Genomic DNA, 26,503 nt, shown 5'->3' with positions numbered 1-26,503 from the left:
TAAAATGTTAATAAGTTAGGGCCTGAAGAACTGTCTTTATATTAATTCGTGTCGAGACTAGCTATTTTAATTTAATTGGATTGGAAACAAATAAATTTAAGTATTACTCCAAAAACTTTTACTAAAAGTTTTATATCTATTTTAATGAGAACCCATGTCTTGTCTAAGCCTAATCTTAATCCAATACCTAATTGTTGCCAACTCACTTAAATGTCCGAAGGTAAAAACAAGGAGGCAAAAAAAGGAAAAAAACAAAAAAGAAAAAAACATAGATTAATAGTTGCAGAAATTCCATAGTTTCTGGAAAAATAAGGGAAAAAGATAAAAAAAAATAAAATTGAAAATTAATTTTCTTCATGAAGTGGATAGAAGATTTTGCGGGATTTCTTTAATTGCTTAATTAAATTCGGTTTAATTTTAATTTAATTTAATTATGCTCATGGTTGAATGTGAATGGAGGAATAAATAACATTAAAAAGAAGGAAATTAAGGGTATATTAAACCATCATCATTAACCATGATGTTCTTTCCAGTTGTAGTTGTTTCTTCCGGGGAGAGGGAGAATTATCGCCGGTCACAGAAAGGTATTTCTTTTCTGTTCTTTTTTCCTTTTAAATTTGTCAATTTAATTCTGTATAAGTTGTTCATATTATTTTTATTAGCTTGTTATTTTGCTGAATTATTGGGTTTTTTTAGATTATTCAAGCTGCTCTTTTATGGGTACTTTGTATATTTTATCAATTCAAAGATTGATTCTTGGGTTGTGTGTTCTAGGTGATGATGATTTTCATGTAACTTGTAAGGTTTTTAAATGAAGCTATAGTTGTTCTTCTAGTTTTTAGCATATGTGGGCTAGAATTTTTTTTTATCTGTGATCAAGTTGGGAAAATTTTTTGTATTTTCTGTGATACTTTGATCATAGTTGGAATTTGGAAAGGTGAAATTTGAATAAGTTGGAGCTTGGATTGTTTTAGGAATTATGGGTTTTGGAGGAAATTTGTGAGAGAATATGATCTTTAGTAGTTATCACTTATCACATTCACTCATGATTGTCATTTTGTCCTGTTGAGATGAGTACGAGAGCCAAACCTTTGTATTGAGTTTCTAGGACAGTATCACATGATTTGTTAATATCCTCGCAAATCGAAAAACGCGAATAATGGTCGGTTTTGGGCTATTCTTGGGAAAATTAGAGCGAATTGCGAATTCACGTAGCGAATTATGTTACACTATTCTAGGAGTTCGTCAAACTGCTGCTAGATTGCCTCGATACTAGAACGGGATTGGAAAATGGAAAAAAGGAACATTCAAAAATATAAGCTAAGTGGAATACTTGGTTTTGTCTCTGGTATGGCAATTTGGGTGGTGGATACCACCTATTAAGTAAAAAAAGTTGTGCTATGTGAAGGTACACTATGGTCCTTGAATGAACGTTGAGCTAATGGGAAGAAATTATCATTAGCTACTAGATTGATCTTTTTGCTTTTTTTCTTGTAGATATTATGTGATGAGTATCTACTTTTTCCCATTAAATGAATGCTCTAAAATGGTAATGGATCGTGAACAAAAGTTGTAATACCCTTTATTCCTTTTATGACTACTATAATATCATCATGGCCGATCTACTTCGCTGAAAATTTCATTTCTTACACATGGAGAAAAGATTGGCTTCAAAACAACCCCAATAGAAGAAAAATCAAGGATCCGTTAATTTGTGTGGGTTTTCTCCTTGAATCTTTTCTTAGTTCCTCCAGAAAAAATCTTGATTTTCCCAACACTTTGAAAAACTTTCTTCAGTTTGGTTGTATTCTTTTATCACACCAAATTCGACGGAAATGAATTGAAATTTATAAGTTGAAATCGCAAATTTGGGGATATCCCTTGCAAATTGTAATCTCAGTTGAATAAGGATATGCTGCATCATAAATTTAGTTAAATACTATATGAGGTATTCAAGCTTCTCTACCATTCTTATATGCCAATTAATGCTTGCGATTTGTACTCTCTTTAGTATTTGTATTTTTGTACTAAACTATGCCCCTATTGTTAATTGTATATATCAAACATACCATTTTAATCTCATTAAGGAATCCATTTTCTCGAAAAACTATGTGCAATGAAGTTATATTTTCATATTTTTAACTTCAGGTAAAGAATTAGCTAAGGAAGTTGATTCAATGGCTGAAACCGAAGCTTCCAGCAGCAAACCATGGAGATCACTCTCTATGCCATCTTCGGAAGATGTTGCAAGAGCTGTTAATGCTGCATCTACAACGGTTAGCTCACCGCGACCATCAGTAGTATTCTCTTCAAATGATGATGAGTGCGATTCCCCATTAAAGAGAATACAAAATCAGGTATCAAAGGTGCTAAAAGGCTTTTCACAATCTTTTGAGAAAAAAAGTCCCACTTACAACCCAGAAGTGTTGACCAAACAAAAGCGTCAGTGGGCCAGCTTTCAGTTAGAGTATTTGGTATGATATTTCAAAGCTTAAGTTATTGAATTGATATTTTCTTTGAGGCATTTCAGTGCTTACTCTTCTTGATTGGCTTATAGTAAATTTTTATTGTTGTTTGGGCATCATTAGTTGTGCATTACAACTTTTTGCTCACCTTATGAATCATGTCTTGAATTTGTATAGCTTATGTCACGGGCAAAGCCATGTTATGAGCAATGGGGTCTAATGACCCACTTGAATGTGCGGTGAAGCTTATTTTACCTACTATATTATGTTATATTAGGGATTTAAGAAAAATCTATTGATTTTAGGTTGGGGTGAAATGTTGGATCATGTAATAGAACAATAAAAAGGGGGGATTTGCTAATTCATAAAACATGAGGTTTTAGCTAATTAAGCCTATTAAAATATAACTATTTTAGAATAATTTCATGAGTGTCTTGCTCAACATTTTATATGTTGTATTTATATAACTTTTCTCAACAAAGAGGATTTAATAATTAAATAAAAAAGTCTTTATAATGATAGAGTATATAATTCGCCCATAAGCCTAAAGCTTTTGGTTGAATTGGTTCTTTGATATGGTATCAAAAGTCTAGGTCACAGGTTCAAATCTCTTCTACTCCTCCGTAAGTAGTCTTATCCACTCCTCCGTAAGTAGAATTATTAGTATAAAGTATGAGGGAGCCTTGTGCATCATTCCACTTAAGTTTCTAGAAGTTCCATTAAGTTAGTGATTGTGTCTAAGCTTCCATAAAAGCAGGATGCAAAACAGTCGTGAGGACTGAGGATATGAGCTTGTAATTGTCTTGCTTTTAAAAAGCGTTCCTAGGCGTGAAGCACACCTAGAAGACTAGAAAACGCCTCAAAGACTCGAGGCACAACGCAGTACAGGAGGTGAGAGGGAGGCACGCACCTCGTGCGCCTCCTGTATGTTACCTTTTATTTTTGGCTTTTTTTGAAGTTTTCGGGACTAAAATACGTACTTTTGCTTGATTTGTTGAATTACCCTTAAAGAAATAGTTTTTTATTTGAATTTAAAAGAGAAAAAAGCCCCTTTATTTGAATAATTATTTGATAAACTCCTACTGCATCTTCATACCCTTTGAATCCTTCAAGAGATTATGGTCAACTTAGAACTATATTATCTTATGACTTTATATGCTATAGTGTCTATCTAACTTGTATGTTGTAATAATATGAATTTCATGTTGTTTTAACTATTAAATGTGTTTTAAAATTGACTTTGGAGCCTTTTAGTATAATCTCTAGATACGCCACTTATATCGCCCTTACTCTTCTGAATATGCTCCCTAATGAAACTTAGAAATTAGGTTCTATTCAGGCATCTACTATCAAATGTGTTGATAACTTGATATAGTAAATCCTTATGTTTGTTTGCTTGAAATGTACAGGATCACCGCACTTTTAAAGAGCCATCAAAAATTTTCGAAAGTATGGTAGTTGTTGGACTTCCTCCTAATTTCGATTCTCATGCCCTAAGACAACGATTAATTGCTAGGAAGTCTGAAGGTTCAGGGAAATTTCGAATTGCTTTAAGTGGTCATTATAATTCTCGTGTAGAGCCCGACTTTGATCCCCAGGTGAATACCCTCACATCTACGATGTTGAATATGACTAGGCATCATTTCTTTGGCTAATTTATATTTCTTCTGGGCTCAGGTTCTATTTGTTTATCCTCCAGAAAAACAGCTGCCACTCAGTTGCAGAGATCTCTTGTCATTTTGCTTCCCAGGTGGCGTCGAGGTTGAGTCTGCTTTTCTTTTTGTTGGTTTATAATTTATTTTTCTTTTCCTGAAAAAAATTTCTATCTTTTTGTGCTATAGTGCTACTGTGCCACAGTATATGCTGGGATTATCCTTTCTTGATGCGTATCTGTATCTCTATTCATCAAGGATATAGAAGTTTATGATTTCTATAACCTCTTCATGTAAACAGGGTCTTTGTGTTGAGTGTTCTTTTATTTTTTCTCTGAAGGGTGTTCACAAGATTCTTGAACATGTTTACAGGTTCATGCTATTGAAAAAAGCTCTTCAATGAGCGAGTTAAATGAGATCCTTCTGGGACAGGTATTTATCATTTTGTCAACTTCGATTTTAATGTGTATGTCTTAATCTTGGTGGAGTAGTAAATGCTCTTTTTTTTACTATGATAAAATTTACTAGTTTTACTTCCTTTCACGGAGAGAGAACTGAAATTAGAACTAAGCTTACTATCAAATGAGATCAAAATCGGGCATCATTTCAGATGTTCTACAAATGATGATGCATTGGCTGCTGGTGGTAGTGGTGGGAGTAGTATATTATATAGTACCTCTTCTAACGCCTCTTTGAGCTGTCTTAGCATTTTGAGGGGACTGTTAAAATTTGTTTCACTACGTAGTGCAAAAATGCGATAATGGTTGCAATCACAGAACCAACACGATGATGCGACATCGGGAATGATGCGATTATCGTAATGCCAAATATCGGACGAAACCTTGAGATATCCTCGCAGCGGCTCAAAACACGATTTTCTTACACCTTTACAGTGTGTGAAATATTAGTTCGGTTTTTTTGAAAATCCTTGTCATGGTTGATGCGAAGCGATCTTGTTTTTGCACTATGTTCACAAAAAACTTTCTAAACTATATATTATCCCATCAACATCTAGCTAGTGTGATCCGTTATATTAGAATTGTGCCTAGGTTTCACACAAAGGAAATCATCCATTCAGATCCAGCAACTCCCAGCAGATGCACCTACGGGGTGCATATTAGCTGCATCAAACACTTTTTACAGCAAAGTTTTGACTTTAGTGTCTACTGCAACGAAACTTTAGTTGCTGTAGTTGGCAATAGGAGACGTAAGAAGAGGACTATTATGCTGTATGTGATGAAAAGTTGCAGTGGTGTTATTTCTGTAAAAAGGAGATAGTAAGGAGGGAGCTAGATAGTTGTAGAGTTTTGTTATGTGCAACATTACATTGCCCCATTGCCATTAAGTGCCTTTCACCAATGCAAGATTTGGGGTTGGATTTATGCCTTACCCATGTGATAACATAAAGGTTCTTGACTTCTTTCGGATTGGCCCTTGATATATAAAAGTATAAAAGTGTCATCAATCAAGACTGTTTTAGATCTTCTTTTAACGTTTTAGGTCTTTTGGCTGCCCCAACTTCATACCGAGGAAGTTATAAAAGCTTTTCACTTCTAAAGCAGGACTTAGTCTGTGGTAAACTAATGATTGGACACAATGTAGTTCTATTATTGAATAACAACCTCTCTATCTCTCTTGTTCATTTTATGACAATGTCAATGACATCACACTCATTTCAATCATCTCTTTTGTGGCTATTAGGATTTAGGGGTCAATAATCCCTATGTTTTTGGAACAGGTTGTCCTTTTTTCAATGTACCCTTTTTGCTCCATTAATATGATTTTTCTCATCAAATTTATTTTAATCCACGCTCTTATTCGGCATCCATCCCAGCAAGTGAAGAGCATTGCTTGAACAATTGCTTGGAAAATTGCTTCTACAATTTAATTTAGCTCTTAATTTTTAAGATTTCTTCATCTCTTTTTCTTACTCATTCTTTGTTTCCTCCTTTCTCCTTTTCATGGGAGGTGGACTCTGGAAGTGGGTTATGATTAATCGATACAATACAGATTTTTGTCTTCTTTTGAATTTTTCCTTATGTCTCCTAACTGGTTAAGTTATTTATTTTTCTTTGCAGGAACATCTTAAACAGAGTGAGCTGTCTTATGTGTTTCGTTTGCAGCAGGTAGTATGCTAACTCCCGCAAATTCTTCCACTGTCTGTTATATTTTATTTGGTACAGGTGATAAACTACGTTGAATTAATTTATGATGATATTAATGTTACGTATATTGGCCACTTTTTAGACTCTTTTAGTTGGTTTTCTGAATTTCATTTTAAATATAATCTTCAAACTTTATTTTTAGACGCAAATTACAGACAAAATACTCCTAGCAACAAAAGAATAGAAGGGGACAAGGAAGACCGTTTTGCAGAAGTCACTTCTTGTTCTTACCTTTGTACCATTATTTTGTACCCATGAACATAGGTTACATAGCTCATGGAAATGAACTCTCCCGTTCTGTTGGCAAGTCAATTTCTCTGTTCAAAGGAAAAGTCTCCGTCCATGAAATAGGATATAGGAGAATCTTTCCTTTTACTAGGCCACGATTTAGAATCAGGGGCAAGTCTAGAAAAAAATTAAGTGATGTTGACAATTTAAATAAAAAAATTACTGCTAATATTGTGCATATTTAAACCAAAGCTTCCATATACTTAAGTTATACTATTAGAACTAATTCCTAGTAAAAGAATGTCTTCCTGATAAAATTTAATTTGTAACAAATTAATAAAAAAAAAAAAAAAAACACCACCAAATAGTTTAAACTAGATTGATATTTAACAATTCACCTAGTGAGGTTTCAATTTGTACAATTTTAATAAACAAAAACAACCAAAAAATTTAAACTAGATGCATATGTGATATACCCAGTCTGTTGGTAATTCACTCCTGTACAGATTCAAAGAAAAGTAAAGAGAAAGAAAAAATTATGAGAGATAAGAGAAATTTGAGAGAATGTTGCAGTGTTCGAGCCCCTGCTGCTCCTATTCTTATTAATTCCAAAATACAATCAACAACCAACAAAACATTACAATGTGCCTATATATAGACATAACAAGATACAGTAACTACACTTTATTAACTGTTAAGTCCAGCTGTCATAAAAGACCCGCCAGCTTTTTATATTTGTTTCTTCTTTCTCCTTTGATATGTTTTCAAAGTTGTTGCCCTCTGACCCGTAGGTATGACAACATACTATTGAATAAACAAAAAAAATGTTTCACCTAATTCGTTCTTACTTTGTACCAAATTAATAAATTAAAATACAAATTTTAATGTAAGTACTACCAAACAAAAGCCTTAGCCTTAAACAATTTGTAATCAAACAATATATCCTGTCGAAATGTTATTGTAAATTTAGTACCCTAAACCTCTTTTTTGTACTAGGTAGACTGTGGAATGGAGGGCTAGGGGAGAGGGCAATGAGATTTGAACACATAAACTTATTTGGGATCTTAATTGGGAAAAGTGGTACATATTCCAACTAAGACTATACCTCTTATTTAACTAAATTCTCATTTACACTTAAGGTCTTAAAACACTCACTTTATGGACTTGTCTCATTGTCTCATACAAGAATTGCACCTTTTGCAAAAAATAAAAAAAGTTTGAAAAAACGCGTTTTTTTGCTTGGAGTGAATCAAACCTTGGTGTGAATACTGAAATTGTTGACATCATAGTATCATACTGCTTCGGCCGCTGTTTAGAATATATGTGAGCCTGTGCTATCCTTGGAATTTTCTTCTTTCTCCGACTTATGCACTTCTTAAGTTATTACTAACTTTATGGCTTCTTTATGTACTAAATAGTGGTTGTTGTCAAGTTTGCTGGTGAAAGTAGCCCGTTAGTGCTGATTTTTCGGATTTTCTAAACTCTAAAAAGTAAGGAGGCCTTCCAAAATAGATTTTGGAGTCATGTTTCCTTTTCATATTTCTTTTAATTGGATTTATTGTCTTCAAAATGTCACGTCTTTCATGTACTTAACCTTCTTGTGAATCTATCTATATTTTCTGATTAGTATATACTTGGCAGCATAATTGCATAGTACCTTAAAGATCATTTTCCTGGCTGCATAAATGTAATTTTTTTTCCTGTTTATGAAAAGGAGCCACTCAGCCACCAAACATCTTAACAATCAACTTAATTTCATTCTTTCCAAAAGGATGCAGATAATGCACACTAGGATCTGCTGTGAAAATTGAAACCTCAATTATTATGTCTGAAATGTAAATTGATTTAGAGACATTTCAAAGGAATTCTATGCAGGATCAATGAAAGGAAAAGTTCAAAATTTTCTTAAGATATTTCATCTGAATATTGAATTGATTTTATCAATGGAATTTCTGGAAATTCTAATTAGGCGTAATTTCTTGTTCAAAACATGCAAACATAAAAAAAATACCAACTTTCCTATTAATCTCACAACTTGAGTCGCTTTTCTTCAGCAAGTTTCACCTCAACATACTTTAAGAAATTCCTTTTTAAGATTAATGAAGTTCAGGATTTTAGAAAGCTTCAAAGAACCTTTAGATTGTGGATAAGGATGAGAAAAAGAAACTTAATTAGTTGCAGAATCTAGAGATCATTGCACTATACTATACTAAACTTTGAACTTTGAAAGAGATTAATAAAAAGCTGAACATCAGGTTTTGACTCATTTATGGAAGTTGTAGGTGATGCCCACATGCAAGGTCAATCGGAAACAACCTTTTTGTTATTACAAGAGTAAGGTTGTGCACATCCGATCCCCAAAATCCTTCCTGGGTAGGATCCACTTGACATTAGAGTAATGGCGTGCTGTTTGAATAGGAAAAAGAATCTTGCCAAATAAACAGTTCTAGAGTTTCTTATATGTTAGTTAAAGCTAGACAACTTCTCACACAGATGATTTTTCCAGGGTGCTGATAATTCAACTTTGTATGGATGCTGTATTTTGATGGAAGAACTTGTGGATAAACCTTCCCGGTTAATTTCTTTCATTTCTGACAACCAACCTGTCAGCTCATGTTTGGGACGATATCTATTTGCTACAAAACGTTGTTATTGCATACTTTCACGGGTACCTTTTTTCGAGTTGCATTACGGTGTGTTGAAAAGGTAAATTTATGCCTACTTTAAATCTATGTTGAGTTGTTATCAATTTTGTTGCTTGCATGCCGTTAAATTAATTCTTTGTTACCATTTTTTAAAATATACTCATTAACTTTGGCATATGATGTACCTTAGACCTTAGGCTTAGCAGTGTTGCACTACTTCTTGTTATCTCATGAGTCACAACTTTATATTTGGATTTATGCATGTTTTTTTTCATGATTTGTAGTTGGATGTCATTTTCTTTATAAAGAAAAGGGATAAAGAACACTCTTATTTGGGTAGCATTTAGATATGTGGTTTGATTTTTCATATCCAAATAAATGGATATGAACCTTTCCATCATGATTTGACTATTAATAAATTATTCAAACTAGTTACAACAAAAACAAAGCCAACAATGTCATAGCCTTGTCGACTATATGAACCAATATATCCGTTTCAATTGTCGTCCATATGAATTTTTCTTCTCTATTTATTTTAATTTTCTACCATCTCAATCTGTAAGTCTAAATCCTTCATATCCCTTTCCACTCTAGCCCTCTATGTCATATTCGGTCCTCCAATCCTCCACGTCCTCTTTTTAAGGCCCCTAAGCTCCAACTTTCAATCTTTTTACCAGTTCATTAATACCTAGTCTTTGCACGTCTCTAAACCATCTTAAATGATTTTCTTTCATCTTTTCCTCGATATTGCAACTCTTAAACCCTTGATAATAATATGTCTGTTTTGAATTCTGTCCCTCAAGGTATACTATGCCCACTCATCCATTAAAGCATTCGCATTTCTGCGATTCCCATCTTTCTACTATGATCCTTTCTATAAGCCCAAAATTCTGGTCCATATAATCCCTCATGGTATACTATGCCCACTCATCCGTTAAAGCATTCGCATTTCTGCTCCTCCCATCTTTCTACTATGATCCTTTCTATAAGCCCAAAATTCTGATCCATATAGCAATATTGGTTTAATGGTCATTCGAAATAACTTGCCTTTTAGCTTTAGAGTTACACCTCATTCACATATTATCCTAATAGTTGCTCTATAGTTTTTCCACCCAGACTTTATCATATTGTGATTAGGAATTCCTTTGTTATCCTTCCATATATCCTAACATTTGTCTTCACTTCTCGATACATATCTTGCACTATATTAATGTATTTCTTGGGAGTACTCTTTTTTCTCATTGCCCCACCAAAGTACTCTTGGTACCTTGTCGTATGGAATTCTTTCTATTAGTTAGACTTGAAAAATTGAATATTTTGTTGAGGAGAGATTTGTGTTATGTTTAGGAGATATTTTTGTTATGTTTTGTTTTTTTGGAAGGGAGTGTGGAGATGTTGTAGGGTGATGTCTTAAAAAAAAGGCATCTATTTGGGATTTAAGTGCATTGAATTGGTTCACCTTGCAATCAAGTAATATTCTTAATTTAGTACTCTTGGTTTCCTTGACCTCCTATGCTCAAAACCTATAAGCACTAGCTCATTTGACATACACTTGAGCAACGTGTCGCGTTGCTTTGGGACAATGAATGCCTACCCTGCTTGACACCACACTCAAGCAGCTCGTTGCTTCTTGGCATGACCTAGAAACCTTTGTTTTTCCACTACACCCAGACATAAGTGTAGAGCATCACTAAGTAGGGGACACCTCCGAGAATTAATTTTTGGTTCATGATCACGGGGCGTGACTAGGTTTTACTGAGCTGGTTCTCACAAATCTACTGCTCACTGTCCTCCTTTATCGGGCTTAGGATCATCAATGAGCGAGAGCACTCATAAGGGAAGTTTGTGTGGACACATGAATCATATTCTAATATTGAAGCTTGTGGTTGTGGGTGTAATGTTCATGTTACAAATACATATAAAAATAGTATATATAGCTCGTTTGCCATGTTAAAACTACGAGCTTTCCTTAATCTATGAGAATATTTGATGTTTTTTCTTTCTTCTCTTACATCCACTCTATGGATATGTGGTTCAACTTCAAGATAATTTCAAGTGACGAAGAAAATCAAAATATTTCCTTAATCTTAGTCATATTGTAAAGTAGAGTGCAAAGTGCCTGACATTGGTATTGAGAAATTGGATAAATTCTATACAAAAGCAATGCCAAAACGTTAATTTCAACATAGCTTATATATGAAAATTTTAGGGATTCATATTGATGTGTGCAGTTGATATTTTGATACTGAATGCCTTTTAATTGTGCCATTTATTTCTCGTTTCTAGGTGTGTTTGATTGGCAAGTATTGTTATATTGTCTTTCACATCTTGATATGCTTATAAATCTTCAAAAGACTTTTCAGTAGACCAAAAATTTGATTATATTTTTTTCACACCAGCCTCTGTGTTATTGGATGGAATGGTTGTTGTCCATTGTATTCTTTTCTTGAGCGTCTAAAAATGTGTCATCATGAGTTGCTTTAGGAATTCTTGGATCTATCTGGTAGATTTGTGTATGGATAAAGATTGTTATGTTGATACTTCTTCTGATTTGATTTTCTTCTTATAATGACAATCCTATACAATCTACATGCTTTTTTATGTAGTTTATTTCTTAGACAATATGTTGACTCTTTTTATAAGATTATATGCTTTTGAAAGATCTCATATCATAGAAATTTTGGTGCACTTTCTGCAGTATATTCATGGAAGAAAGATTGGAACGCTTAACAAAAAATATATGTGTCTTAAATTTGGAAGGGTCAGATGCCATAAACAAGATAGATGGCTTAGAAGAAACTGGAGGAGTGTCACCAAGTTTTGTCTCAGAGGATGTATCAGGTTCTTGTGGAAATACTTCTTCCGCCAGAATAACTGATGCAGGAACACACCCGATCCACTCTAATCTTGAAGGAATGTCTTCATCTTTGAGAGGTGATACTGAAGACTCTCTTACAAACACAAGTAATGATACCCTTGAATCTGATAAAGAGCCATCCGTAGCCGAACGGAGTTCTGAAACAAGCTATGTGGATATTGGTAGTTCCGATATGAGCAAGCCAATTGTGGAAAAATCTGTACCAGCTGCCATTTGGCCACTGCTCCGATACCAACATTTTGACAGCTCTGAACTTTCCTGTAGGTATGTGATTACCTTTTCTGTTCTCTTATGTACTCTTTTGCTTGTGTGTAACTAAATATCTGTTTACAATGATTAAGTCCCTGCATTTCTTAATCTATGTTTTTTAGTTTAAACAACATACTCTTGGACCTTGGCTCCCTTGGATGACAGAAACATATCAGGAAAAAAATTGTTCTTTGGGCGGCTGGGGAGAAGGGTGATGGAGTGCAATGTAATCTTCGAGGCACAAGGGAAGGAGTCTCACTTAGTGAGAGGCACATTCTTTGGCACTTATAAAATTAAAGATGGTGTGCACGCTTTATAAGTCATTGAAGCACTTCGTCCCATTGCCATCGGTACTTATAAAAAAAGAAGAGAAAAGGGCAGCATTGAAGAAAAGAAAAGAAAAAGAAAAAGTAACGAAGAAAAGGGAAGAAGAAACTTACATGGCTCGGTGAATGTTGTGTGAATGATTATGTTCTTTTCATTGGCATGTCTGGAAAGCTAAAAGCCTTTCCTTTTAGTTTATGTCCAGGCTCTTGAGGGTGCCTCATGCCATCGGTACTTTTTTGCTCAGACTATTTTAAGAATCGGGAAAAGTTGTTTGCGAGAATCTCTTTAACACTGGATTAGCCTCTTATTCCTTGGAATGTTACTCTCTTCATGGTTACATTATCAAGTCAAATGGGTGTTAAATTTACTTCAAAATATACTTGAAGACATGAGCTTTTATGTCTATGGACTCCATAGTTCTCCTTTTGTATATGGCCAACTACCCCTTGTTGTATTTCTAATGTGCTTCTTTTATTACTTATTTAAATAAGAATAATTTGCGAATTACAGCCTGAACCCGTAATGAAGGAAAATGATTATTTTACTGTTTTTGCTACTGTATACATGCCTGGATTGCCTTTATATGATTGAATAACTTCCATATGATTCATCAACTATTCAACTCTAACATACTTGGATGATTTTTTCCCAATTGCCATGTAGTCAGGGTTCTCTTTTTGAAGACAGAAACTTTAGGAGTGAAATTGACGAGACTGATCAAGAAGAAACATCTATCTCTGGCCAGGGAGATTTTAGCAACCATTGTGACATACTTGAGTGGGCTAAGGTATGTATATTGTTTTCCGTAAAAATGGACAACATCTTATAGCTTTCTTAAAACTGATTTCTTAATTTTATGATTGCTAATATATGTTGATTTCGAATGTTTACAGGCAAACAAACATGGGTCTTTGCAAATTATATGTGAATATTACAAGCTTGATTTTCCGCCAAGGGGTTCAACAATAATTTTCCATCCACTTGAGTATTTACACCCTCTGGAGTTTCATAGACCTCGTCAAAGAGAACTTTATGTTTCAGGCTCACCGCTTGATCTGAGATCATGTAAGACAAGCCTTGAGATGGTAGAGGTATTAAGACTATTTCATGTTCAGATAAATCTAGAGTTCACTTACAATTATCAGATTGACATTTAATTTTTACCGTGAAAATTGTAATTGTACGTAGTTGGGGATGTAGCTTTTAAGGTTTAGAAATAATGGTATAGATTTGCGGTTTACTTTTTCCTTGGTGGATTAAATATGAAAGACAGTGTGTGAAGATTTTCTCTGTTTTTAAGGTACTAAATGAGTTAGTAACCGAGGAGGAGGCTTTATTTTTATCAGTGGTGACCATTTCATGCCTCTGTGGTTTTCTAAGGCTTGAGCATGTAAGTTTTTTTTTTTTCCAAATTAATGTGACATTTTGCAAATTTCCTGTTCTTTCTTTTTTTAATAAATTTATTATAGGAAAAATGATCGGAACAACGAGTTACTCAACTATTCTTACTTTCTAAATATTTAATGTTATTTATTGTTGTCCTAAATGAACACATGAAGCTAGTTGAACTTTCCTTCAAATGTAAATTGTAGGTGTTGTTTGGTGACAATTTCTTTCAAATCTTGCAGGTGTTAACATTGTTTGCTGGAGCCCTGCTAGAGAAACAAATTATATTTGTTTGTCCTAATTTGGTATGCGTATTTTTATGACGTTTTTGCATGATTTTACTGTGTTAGCAACTTCGTGTGAGAAGGGCTTTTGTGCTCGATTTTTATTTTTTATGATCTTATATAGTTGTAGGATGTAACTAAACAAATTGATGTGCATCAATGAGAAGAATATCACTTGAGAATTGAGATGCTACTTGTCAGTCCTTGATTTTTTTTGCTCCCCTTTGACTAGAAGTGTTCAAAACAGACCTAATGACTGATATTTACCCGATCTTGTAACCGAGGCCGACCTGACCCACTTCAAAATGAACTTAAAATTATGTAAAATTCAATGTAGACACACGACCCGATTTTGAACCGACCAAAACATGTGACCTGAAATCGACCCGATGACCCGAAAGAACACCTCTACCTTTGACCAATAAGCTTTCACTACTAACGGTCAAAATGAGTAAGGCCTATATAAAAGATTACCGAAAATTAAGTTTATATTCATATGTGAAAACTGAATATTTATTGGTGTAAAGATTTATTACGTCTCACTTTTTTCTTATATGACCGCATTTTTTGATAAAGGTACTTTTTATAATTAAAGTATTACTAAACCTAACTAGCACACATACTAATCCTAAATCCGGGTAAAGGAATTGGATTGTGGTAGGTTAGTCCAGTGTAAAACACCGTCACCACTTATGTCATGAGTCGAGGTATAATTATGTCATTCTGTTAATTTCGACAACTTCTAGTCCTGCTAAAATTGACATAGGCTTCTCAAAAGTTTCTGAGTAGCTTCCACATGGTTTCAACTTTTGAGTTCCATTTTTCCCCATGAAAGAAGCTTTACTCTACCATTATTTTTTTTTAAGCTTCCACTTCCCTCCAATTCTAACTTCAAGATGGGGTCATTTATCTTTTATAAACTTTATACTCCCACATGAATATTGCTTAGGTTTGCCGGAAAATAACCTCTAGTCGATATTCATTACAGCAGCAAAGTGGCTTGCCGCTTTGCAGTAAAAGAGATAGTGAACTGCAAAATGGTATGCCACTTTGCATTGAATAGCTTAGCTTAGTTAAAGGGTTGGTCTTCATAAATCTGTGTTCTTCATGTTGGCATGGCGACTGTGCTCTTTAAACAAGCAAGTAGAGGCTCTAATCTAATGTATCTTGAAATTTATGCTCTTACATTTTTTAATTCATTCGATGATGTTAGTTACCTCCGTTAAACATGAATTTGACGTGCTATGCAGGGAATGCTGTCAGCCTCTGTTCTCTCACTTATTCCTTTGTTACGTCCCTATCAGTGGCAAAGCTTGTTAATGCCGGTACTTTTTTCTTTGATTGTTATTCGACATATTAGCTACCAAGCATCTTTTTGACGTTTTCCTCTTGTATCACCAGGTTTTGCCCAATGATATGCTTGATTTTCTCGATGCACCAGTGCCGTACATAGTAAGTACTGTTTTTTAATTTCTAATGTCACAATTCGAATTATTTAGATAATTATGTTATTTACGCATAACTTTACTGATTGACCGTCAACGACATCAGATTATCCTGCTTTTCTTTCGTTATCTTTTTTCTAAAGTTTAATTGCTTTTTCAACGTTGGTTAAGTGTTTCTCTGATACAGTTTTGGAAACATGCATGTGTAGGTTGGTGTACAAAGCAGGTCTTCCGAAGTGAACTCAAAGTCAACAAATGCCATATTAGTAGACATCAACAGGAATCAGGTAAAACAAGTGCCATGTTTCAACTTTTTTATTCCTCTTCACTACCGAAATGAAACAGAAGCTGAGTTTTTTTATCTCTCTCTCAGGCTTGTATTTAAGCACCTCCTTCCCCCTATCCTCCGAATCAGGGGAAGGTCAAAGGTTATTTGGAAAATTTTGTAAATAATTGGACATTTGCTAAAAGGTGTATATACATTTTCAAATGGTGTACATATTAGGGTGACATTTCTGTAAATAATACAAACTTTTTCCTTCAAAAAATATGTACACCGTTTAAGACATATGTACACCTTTTGCCACAACATGTATATCTCAATCCGGTTTTTAGTTTTCATCACTTTAGTTGTATATTAGGGTGACATTTTTGTAAATAATATAAACTTTTTCCTTCAAAACAATATGTACACCCTAAAATGAAAAAAAAAAAAAATGAAGCTGTGCTTCTGATTAAGTTATAATCTTATCTTGTGAGTGTAGGTGAGATCACAATCTATGCCACCACTGCCTCAACAAAGGGAATTACTAGCATCTTTGGCTCCTTATCATTCTAAGCTTGTCGGAGAAAGCTATTTGGGGAAGAAGCGATCCATTTTTGAATGTACAGTTGGACAGGTATTGATTTTTTCTAGTTCTGTTTTTCTTATTTTATTTGCTGATTTGTTTCATCTTATCCCGTTTGGTTCTAGTTTAATTTGCAACCATTAAAGTATATTTTTTACTGTAGGTCAAAGCTGCCAAAGGTTTCACTGACGTCTTACGGGATTACTTAGACTCCCTTTGCTCTAATCTTCGTTCTCACACTATAACTAATGTACAATCCAATGATGATAAGGTATGCTTGTGAACTGTGACACCGTTTTTTCTCATTATAGATAGTAAATAAAGATGAGATTTGTTTAAATTCTTCTGCTGTGCATTTGTTGGAAAACAGATGTGATAATTTGACGTTTTTGGTGCCTGTTCACCCCAACAGGCCGTTCATGTATCACCCGCCTATCAAACAACCAAGGCCTTTCCCACGCTTAAAGGCAAACAATTCCTAATGAGTAATTAATATTCCCTTGCTTTAGTTGAGCCATTGAACAACCTTGCATTTTAGCTTGATGACGATTGTTTGAGAAGCTCTACAAGCTTTGTTGTTGATGGTTCATTGAGTATGAAATATGGATGACAAATCTTCTTCTTGAGCCAAGTTGCTTTTCGAGGTCTTTCTCACTACTAAGCATTCTCCTTAATGAGGACTAAGCATTTCATATTCCCCTTCTCGAACATGGGGCTCCTTAGTTACGACCTCCTCTTCAAAGCTAGAATTGTTGCACACTTCAAAGTTCAAATATAGCAAGTGCAATTACCTTTATGTTCGGGCATTCAGAAGAAATAAGGCCTAACCTTTGACATCTTAAACATCTTCTAAGGTTTGGTCTATGAATGGGTGTAGGGTTCGGTGTTGTTTTTTGTGAGGATTGAGGAAAAGGTTTTGTTGTTTTAGTGTTTGGGTTTTGAGGAGGATATGTTCTTACACAAGCGACCCGTTTGGTTAGGGGTATTAATTGGTGGTGATGGGGATGATATATAGTGTAAAATTTCATCAAAAGTTCTATATCAATCCCATGGTAATGAAACTTTGATCACAAAAAAGTTTTTTTGTTTACAAATTTCCATTACTATCTAATACCACCTCTCCCAATGGTAATGCATGGGAATGAATTTTACGAAGAAATTGAGATGATTGAAGTTGGACAAGCATGACGTCAAAAGATTTTTCAATCAAAATTACACAAGTTTTTCATTCCCATTACCACCTACCAAACGGGCCGAAGAGGGTTTGGGAATTGAAATGACGATCGACATTTACATGAGGGTTTCTTACTTTCTTCGGGAATTGGGGGTATTAAAAACGAAAAAAGAAATTACTACATGAAACGTAAAACGTTGATAATAAGTTTTGAACCTGAGTCTTTCTTGTGGGAAATGATAGTACCTGCTTATCTGGTAGATATTTGCATAAATTACATGATTTTATTTTGGATTTAAGCGGTGTCAACTATCAACTAACCTCTCTTTGTGTCTGCCCATGGGTTTACCCACCAAATGGAGGCGTTGCGCAATTTCATAGCCACAAGTTTTACCTTCTCGTCCGGCATTTTTTGGTAGCCAAAGACTATCTCCACTACTTTGAGCCATTAATACACTCATCTACATCTTGTCTCTCTTCTAACTAAAACCTAAAACATAAAATTTACAGGTTTCTTGAGTAACAAATGACTCGACTAGAGACTTGAATAGACTTAGACGCCTACTATGACTCTTGACAAAAAGAACAATCCATCGGATGATTTTTGGATGATTTTGTATGTAGGAACAAAAGCATCCCTTTGTTGTATTGACTTTTTTACTTTTACTCCTAGTTTATATGCAATCGGTGACATACGTTCATGCTAGTGCACTTTCTTCTTTTTCTCTCGTTCTTGATCGATAGTACCTATATATTTGGGTATCATTTTCATGTTCTTTTTTTATTTTCAGGTATCGCTGCTTTTAAAGGACAGCTTCATAGACTCCTTTCCTAGTCGTGATCGACCATTTATGAAGGTGTGCTCCTCAAGCTTTTCATGTGTATTAATGCTTTTGGGGAAGGATTTTACCTTTCTATTTCAGTGGATCCTTGATGTAATTAAACATCCTGCTAGAAGTCCCGTAAACTTTTTTCGTGTATCAATGCATCCATGACATGCTTGTATATCCCACACTTCACACCATTCTACTTCGGATAAATGACACATTTTCAGGTGAAAATAAAAGGAGAAATTGTCAATAATAAATCAATATTTGCTCAATCCGCTTAAACCAACTTATTATTCATTTTTAAATAAACTAAACTCACCTATTATTTATAACCATCTTCAAAGCTTCTTTGCAAGTCAAGAAAGAATAAATAATAGTTGAGCTTATTTTCAGCAATTATATCAAATATGTGGGTTTATATAAAAATAAACAATAGCTGGGTTTATTTTCAGTGGATCGCTCAGAAGGTGGTTTATTTTTGACAATTTTCCCAAAATAAAAATGTTGAGATAAATGCCATCAAAGTCAAATAAGGACTATCGAACTGGAATCACCGATAGAGCAAGTTTTGACGAGTACCTTACTTCCTAACTACTGAGGACTGAACTTCTTAAGGAGGGTCTTAGCCCAATAAGCTTAGTACATAACATAGACAGAACAATAACCACAAGTCTGTTAGGGGAACCTCAAACCAAACCTTATCTTATAATTTCTGATTTTCCTGGGCCACTCTGCTTTAATATTCTCACGATATCTACCTGAAATTACTACCCTAACTTGGGTCCCTTAAATTTAGTACACCATTGTTTTATATCTGCCCAACATATATCATTAAATCTGCAAGAGTAGATACATTCCACTCTCATAATCTTGCCCATATAATTACCGACAACAATAAGAATGTCAGAATCTTAGTCCCAAAAGATTGGAGTCTGCTACATGAACTTATACATCAGTTCCAATGTTCGTACATAGAACTCGTCATTTATGGGTGTTTTGGTTTATAAATGCAGCTATTCATCGACACACAACTATTCTCCGTACATACAGATTTCGTACTTTCCTTCTATCAGAAAGATTAAAGACACAAAAATGGTAGTATCATATCGTGAAACCCCTTTTTACCGCGGAAGTCTCAAGTTTATAAATGCATACATCAAATGTAAATATTGTTGTAAGAAAATTTTTTTGTAATATAGCGCGGTTATAAGATCTTTTAGAGGGACATGGAAGAAGGAGACCGATAGATCGCTTTCGAATCATCAAGAGGACTTTCACTAAAGTAGATCTTGTACCTGTTAGGGTTCCATGTTTCCTTAGTGGTGAGTTTTGAGCATCTGTATTTGTGGTCCATAAAAACCCAATTGAGCTGGATATGAAGTTTTGGACCACCATTTCTCTCATCATTGTTAACACAAAATGGCTGTCTTCCTCTTAGGAGCAACTTTCTTTGTTGGTGTCTGGACACTGGACTCTGGAGGAGTGAGAAAACTCGAGCACATATTAATATATTATCAGTTTATTTTTTTACATTTTACATTTGTTTTCCTTGTTTTATTCCAATGGGGTGTAAGATTTATAATTCATCAGTTTTGTATTATAATAGACTTTAGTCGAACGACTTATAAGATCATATGCACTTATCTATGTGAAGTTGTAGATTACGTTTGCTGCAATGATCAATTAGAAACAACATCTTTGTTAAAGTCGTGTACAATGGTATTGAATAATGAAATGCTGATATTATATATACTATGTAATTATTATTATTATCATATACAGTGTATTCTGCTCATAGAAAACTATGATTAGAGTGATTTAGCATATTTTTGTATGAAATATTGAAAGTTTTTTCCAGTTTTATGGTTGTTTTTGTAAGCTTAGAATATTATTACTGCGTTTTCCTGCAGAGTTTAGCTGCTATAACGAATGTGACTGTTTTGTCTTAATCTTTGCACGTTTATGTTTGATGACTTGCACGTGTGGGCTAAATGCTGCATAATTGAAGCTCTTACAGGCTACAGTCCTATTAGGACTCAGGACTCACTACAGTATTTGTTTATTGATTGTGTCTTCTTTTGTAAGCCCTGAAACACAGTCTACTAATTTATATATAGCCTTTGTTTTAAAGTTTTAACATTGGAAAACTTGTTGTATTTCCTCATATACAAACAAATTATATAGGAAAAAAAACGGTTATTTGTGAGGATAAAATTACAGAGTTTTGTTATTTTAATTTATCTTTTTTAATTTTGTTTATTTTATTATTAATTTTTTTGTCTTTTTGTGGTAATTTACAAATCACGGTTATTGATTAGAAATTTTTGATCATATAGAGTAGATATTTTAGGCTATATTTTAAATCGAAGAAATTCTAATTTTGTTATAAAAAAAAGATTCATTATCATTCTGAAATACTTGTTAAATTATGGTTATTGGTACTATGTACTGTTTAAGCTTATTTAAAATATTACGTTAAAAAAGTACGGGAAATTTTGTTTTAATCGTATAATTGCATAATTTTAATAAATTAATTTTTTATAATTTTTAGATCAGCATAACTCAATAATGAACAAAATAACGCATTGAATTGCGAAAAAAATCAAATGTAACAAGTATAATGGAAAGGAAAAGTATATAAAAAATATCCGTAAATATTTAAGGTGATACTGTATTTGATTTTTATGTCAGATTGTCTCCTATTTTTCTCTTTGACAACGTACAACGTTTACAAATTTTTTCTAATTTCATTCACAAATTAATAACTTGGTAAATTCATTCACTTATTTCTTTACCGTATTTATTACATGTCTTATTTATAAACTAACAATTTTAATATTTACGTCTCTATAAAAGATATGCGAATTAAATACCACAAAGAGAGTAGTACTAATAATTTTGAATGTAAGTAAGAAGTAGTACCCTCACTGCTTGCTTTACTGTAAATATTTTGTTTCTATAAAAAAGAATCTGACGGTTGATGAGTAAATATCAAGTTTTTGTTTCGCAATTTACAACTTGCCCAACTTGTCTATGTCCTTCTTTCATCTTTGTTTTCACTTTCTTTCTTTTTCTTTTAACTTTTGGAAATTAACCATCAGCACTCCAAGAGTACAATTTAGTGTCAATTTTTCCATATTTTTACTTTTAGTTTACATTATTAAATTTGTCTCAAATTTATATTTATTCATAACTTACCCGCTTTATTTGAATCATATTTATTTTTTTAATTTATTTTTCATCTTATTTATATATTTTTTTTATCGAGAAAAATGAATTTATTGACTTTTTTTGATTTTTTGGGAATTACTCTATAACGAATGGTAAGACAAAGAGTAATTAGGTTTATTGTTAAATTAGGCTGGACTTATTGTGAATGCCAACATATTAACGGGGGGACACAAGTGCACACACTTCATAAGCCAAAGAGATATATACCATCCTAAAACCATATGACAATGGGAAGAAGGTCTCTAATAGCTTATAAAGCGTGCACACCATTTTCAATTTATCGATGTGGGATAACTCATCCCAACATGTATCCCTTAAAATGAGCCTGATGTCATCCACTTAGTATTTGCAACACTACACTAAATTAATAGTGCTACTATATATACTCTGTTGAAAGTTATTAAAGTTACTGAATGTTCTTGTTTAGCAATTAATGTTTCTGTATTTTGCTTCTATGTTTTTACCCTTTATTTTAGGATATGTGCGTTTAAAAGGTAAAAAAAAATATAGAAGGAAATAAATGACAGAGATTTGAGGACATCAACTATCCTATAAAAATAACATACTTTTTTTTTTTTTATCTTTTTTCTAAATTCTCCTTAACCTAACGATGAAGTGTACTTGTTGCAACCCCATGAAACAAATGGAGTAGTTACCACTTACCATTTGAAAAAACACATGTAGATTAACTTTAAAATATTGAGTTATTCTTGTGAGAGAACTGTTTATCAATCAAACGATCTTAAAACAAATAATCTATATGCTAATAATTGTTTAGATATTATTATTTGTATAAAATATTTTGTGCAGTAATATGAGTTTTTGTAATTGCTAAGAGGAACATGGCATAGTACTTACGGTCTATTTGGTGGGTAGTAATAAACGGTGGTAATGGGAATGAAAAATTAGTCTAATTTTAATTGAAAAATCTCTTGGCTACCTTGATGACCATACTTGTCCAACTTCAATCATTTCATTTTCCTCATAAAATTCATTCCAATGCATTACCATTGGGAGATGTGGTATTAGGTGGTAATGAAAATTTGAAATAAAAAACTTTTTTGTAATCAAAGTTTTATTATCATGGGAATGATATGAAACTTTTAATGAAATTTTACACTATAAATCATTTTCATTACCACTATTTAGTACCAATAATCAAACGAGTCGTTAATGTCTAATGGTAATAGTACTTGGATCTTGGGACTTGGGAGATGTACATACTCCCTCTGTCTATTTTAAAGATACTAGTAATAAATAAAAAGAGAATAAATTGTATTGATAAAATTAAAGATAATTTTAGTGTCTTTTTTAACTTTGAAATACTTTTACTTTTATTGTTTGTGTCAATTTTTAAATTTTACTCTAACTCTCATTTTTTAAAATTTAACTTTACATTTTCCTTAATTTTTTTTTCTCTATTAATTATACTCACAATTGTGTGATATGGATAAATTGAATTAGTTAATTAAGTGTTCTGAATAGACTCAGTGATTTAATATTCACTCAATCTTATAATCAAATTTGATTTGATTCTACTTAAAAATAAATTTATAATTATCTAAAAATTAATATGAAAATAAAATCTAATTTGAACCAACTAAAAAAATTTGACATAAAACCAATACAATAATATGAATAAACAGGGTTAGAGAGGGGATAGGAAAAGATTGTACAGAGTTGAGTAAATCTGAGCAGGGCCCAGAAGCAGAGAAATGAAAAAGAGAAGTTTAAAATCAGTGTGATGACTTTTTGAAGTGAAGTGGGGAAAACAGTGTCATGCGTCCCCTGAATCCTGAATTCTGAATCCTGTGAGTTCTGAGTCATGATGTCTGAGTTCTGAGTTCTGAGTTCTGAGTCTGACTCCTTCTCTCTCTTACTGACACACTGACACTGACTGAATCCTTTGATAGTAAATGGTCTGACCCACACACTGTCACACACTCCCTCCCCCCTCCTTTCTTTTCTCTTTTCTTTCTTCTGATTTCTGATAAAGAACCAGAATTATAAGATTATTCAAAGTTTGAGAATCTCTTTCCCCTCACCACATTTTTCTCTTTATTCTTTCTATGCTTAAACATTACTCCCTCTATCCTAATTAGATTATAAACAAAAGAGAAATTTTAGCGTTTTTAAGAAATTAAAATAAATTGAAAAGAGAAAATATGGATGATCGAAAGAAAGTTATAATAAATTGATGAAATTAAAAAAGTTACGACCTATTATCTATAAAGTATAAAAAAAAATTTTAAAAAAAGCAAAATAAGTGAAACAAACCAAAATAATAATTAATGCAAAATAAGTAGGACGTAGAGGGTACTCACTTACATCATTTGAGAGCATAAAAATGGTTTAGAAAAAATTATAAAGATAATAACTAACACTTAATAAGGGTGAAAAGGTTAAAATGGCAAATCAAATGGAATTTGACAAGAATTTAATTGAAAATGCTACAGCAGTTAGATAAGGCATAAACTGTATGTTATCATGTGTAAAAATCTTACAAAAGTGTTACTATTAGTATTTTAGAAAAGTTTGATACTACCATGTGAAATTTTCCATAAAATTAAAAATAGTAAGTTATTGTTTAAAAATAAAAATATTACAAAATGATTAAAATGATAATAAATACAAAATAAATGAAACATAAAGATGACATCATCTCCTATCCACGAGAAATTAACCATCAAATAATTATTTTATACGTAGATATTTTGATTTGCGGATAAATAATGACCATGGCAGGGTCAAAAACTACTAAGTATATTAAATACTTTATTCCATCTCTCAATTTGATCTAATTTTCTAAAGTACTTTGGAATGTCTTACTCATTTTGCCTTAAGTTTTTGCTCCTTCATTTTTTTTTTCAATTGTTAGTAAAATTTTTCAATATAACATGTCACAATTACTTATGATATAAAAAGATTTCTACAATTTCTTTTAAGATTATGCACATATTTTGACTCTCTTTAATATAATTCAAGCAATCCACACAATTTATTTATGTTTCCATTTATTACAATATTCTACCTTTTTTCTAAAAAAAAATTCATTTGCAAATAGTGTAAATTCAAAAAAACATAGGATTATTTATAGTATTTAATTGAGTAGACTTGTTTACTTAATTGAGTTAGGTTGATGTCAAAATTTCAAAAATAATCTGGACAAATCTAAACAAGAAATAAATAATCACCTACAAAACCTAAAGAAAATTCACTATTAAAACTAATTAATAGTAACCTCAATTGTTCCTGAACATATTTTAGTCATTTATTGTTTATGCATGTGGCACAAAACTAATCATCAAAAAGGTATTTAGATAGTGTAAAATGTAACAACTAGTAAAACTATAAGTAATGTTTTTAGTAATTTTTAATTTTATAGAAGTACTTCTCCGTTTCTATTTTTTTTATTTGTAGTTTAATACTATGACTTTTGCACTACTTACTAGGTGATATTGTAGCCTTCTTTTGTGAAATATTTTGTTAAAAGGATAATTATCAAATATGAGATTTTTTAAAATTTTCTCAATATATTAATTATCTAATAATAAAGTAATATTTGCTGATATAAAATTAAATATATTAATTTCAAAAATATTGTAAATAAAAAGAAAAGGAGGAAGAAGTATAGTAGAATCAAAATCCATTCTCTTTTATTCTATACTTCCTTCGTTCCGTTTTAGTCGCTATATTTGCATGGGCACGAATATTAAGAAAAGTAATTGATCTACACTGTAGTTGATTGTTTACTTTATAGAGTATAGTATTTTATTATTGTTAATTGAAAAAGAAAAAGAAAAAATAGATTGTTAGGTTACTTTATAAAGTATAGTATAATATTTTATTATAGAGTATAGAGTATAAAGTAGGATAAAAATAGGGGTAGATAGAACTTTAAATGATTATTTTATTACTAAAAACGAAAATGTAGCAAATAATATGAAATTGCCAAAAAAAATATAACGAGTATTATAGAACGGAGGAATTACTTATCTTTTAAATGACTCAATAGTAAGTACAAAATAGTTGCTTTGCATGTGTATATTATTCAGAAAGAATAGTGTCTGACAAGGTGTGTGAGAGAACTAAGATGAAATACTAGATCAAATATGGGTGTTCAATCAGATCATTGTTTTAATTTTACCATTTAAAATTAGCTTTTGTATCTATATTAATTTCAACTAGTCTCTTAAGAGACATATTTTAAACCCAGCTCATTAAAGATTAATTACTTATCATATTTTTAATGCCTACTTACATTATCCTTAATACTTAATTATAAAAATTTACTAGTTTCTTCTACTAGTATCCAACTCCATATACACATGTTTCCTTCCTATAAGACCTCACACACAAAGAGGCCCTCATCCTTCTCAATTCCTTCCCCATCCATCCTTCAGGGATTGAAATTTTTTATCATGATTCATGACTCTTTAGTCCTTTGACTTCATCTTTTAGCCCTTTGGATTCATGAAAGCATTAAATTGGATTAAGTTCATGAGAACTAAATTCTAAAACTAATTTATCTTTTTTAAAATAATGCTTCTAACAATGGAGTGTTTGATGATTAACTTTTTATTGGCTTTTTAGATTGACTGTTAATTTTTGATTTTTTGGTTGGTCAAAAAACTAAAAAATATTTCATAAATAATTTTTAAGTTAGTTACAAAATTGATTTTTAAACCAAAATCAA

At 32.4% G+C, this 26,503-nt stretch overlaps 1 protein-coding gene across 6 annotated transcripts; it reads left to right on the top strand.

Moving 5' to 3' along the window:
- The first annotated feature begins 237 nt into the window (after positions 1-237).
- Positions 238-20,764, top strand: LOC130814782 (uncharacterized). 6 transcript variants are annotated; one of them, XR_009042489.1, is made up of 20 exons: positions 244-584; positions 2,149-2,474; positions 3,875-4,063; positions 4,143-4,226; positions 4,490-4,549; positions 6,196-6,243; positions 9,017-9,216; positions 11,854-12,297; positions 13,273-13,396; positions 13,503-13,700; positions 13,910-13,999; positions 14,238-14,300; positions 15,530-15,604; positions 15,681-15,731; positions 15,934-16,011; positions 16,489-16,623; positions 16,736-16,843; positions 18,538-18,603; positions 19,776-19,898; positions 20,015-20,764. XR_009042489.1 is itself a non-coding variant. In XM_057680983.1 (20 exons), exons 1-19 carry the CDS (start codon positions 518-520, stop codon positions 19,656-19,658), a joined length of 2,475 nt encoding a protein of 824 aa, XP_057536966.1. In that variant the 5' UTR covers positions 244-517; the 3' UTR covers positions 19,659-19,671; positions 19,776-20,763. The 6 variants fall into 6 exon arrangements, 4 of the variants coding, with proteins under 4 accessions (XP_057536965.1, XP_057536966.1, XP_057536967.1 ...); XR_009042488.1 differs by having other exon boundaries at positions 19,590-19,898; positions 20,015-20,763; XM_057680983.1 differs by adding an exon at positions 19,590-19,671 and having other exon boundaries at positions 19,776-20,763.
- Positions 20,765-26,503: the final 5,739 nt, after the last annotated feature.

The sequence above is a fragment of the Amaranthus tricolor genome, chromosome 6 (assembly GCF_026212465.1).
Source record: "Amaranthus tricolor cultivar Red isolate AtriRed21 chromosome 6, ASM2621246v1, whole genome shotgun sequence".
Classification (NCBI taxonomy): domain Eukaryota; kingdom Viridiplantae; phylum Streptophyta; class Magnoliopsida; order Caryophyllales; family Amaranthaceae; genus Amaranthus; species Amaranthus tricolor.
The sequence above is the reverse complement of the archived record's forward strand: the minus strand, read 5'-3'. Positions and strand labels throughout refer to the sequence as shown.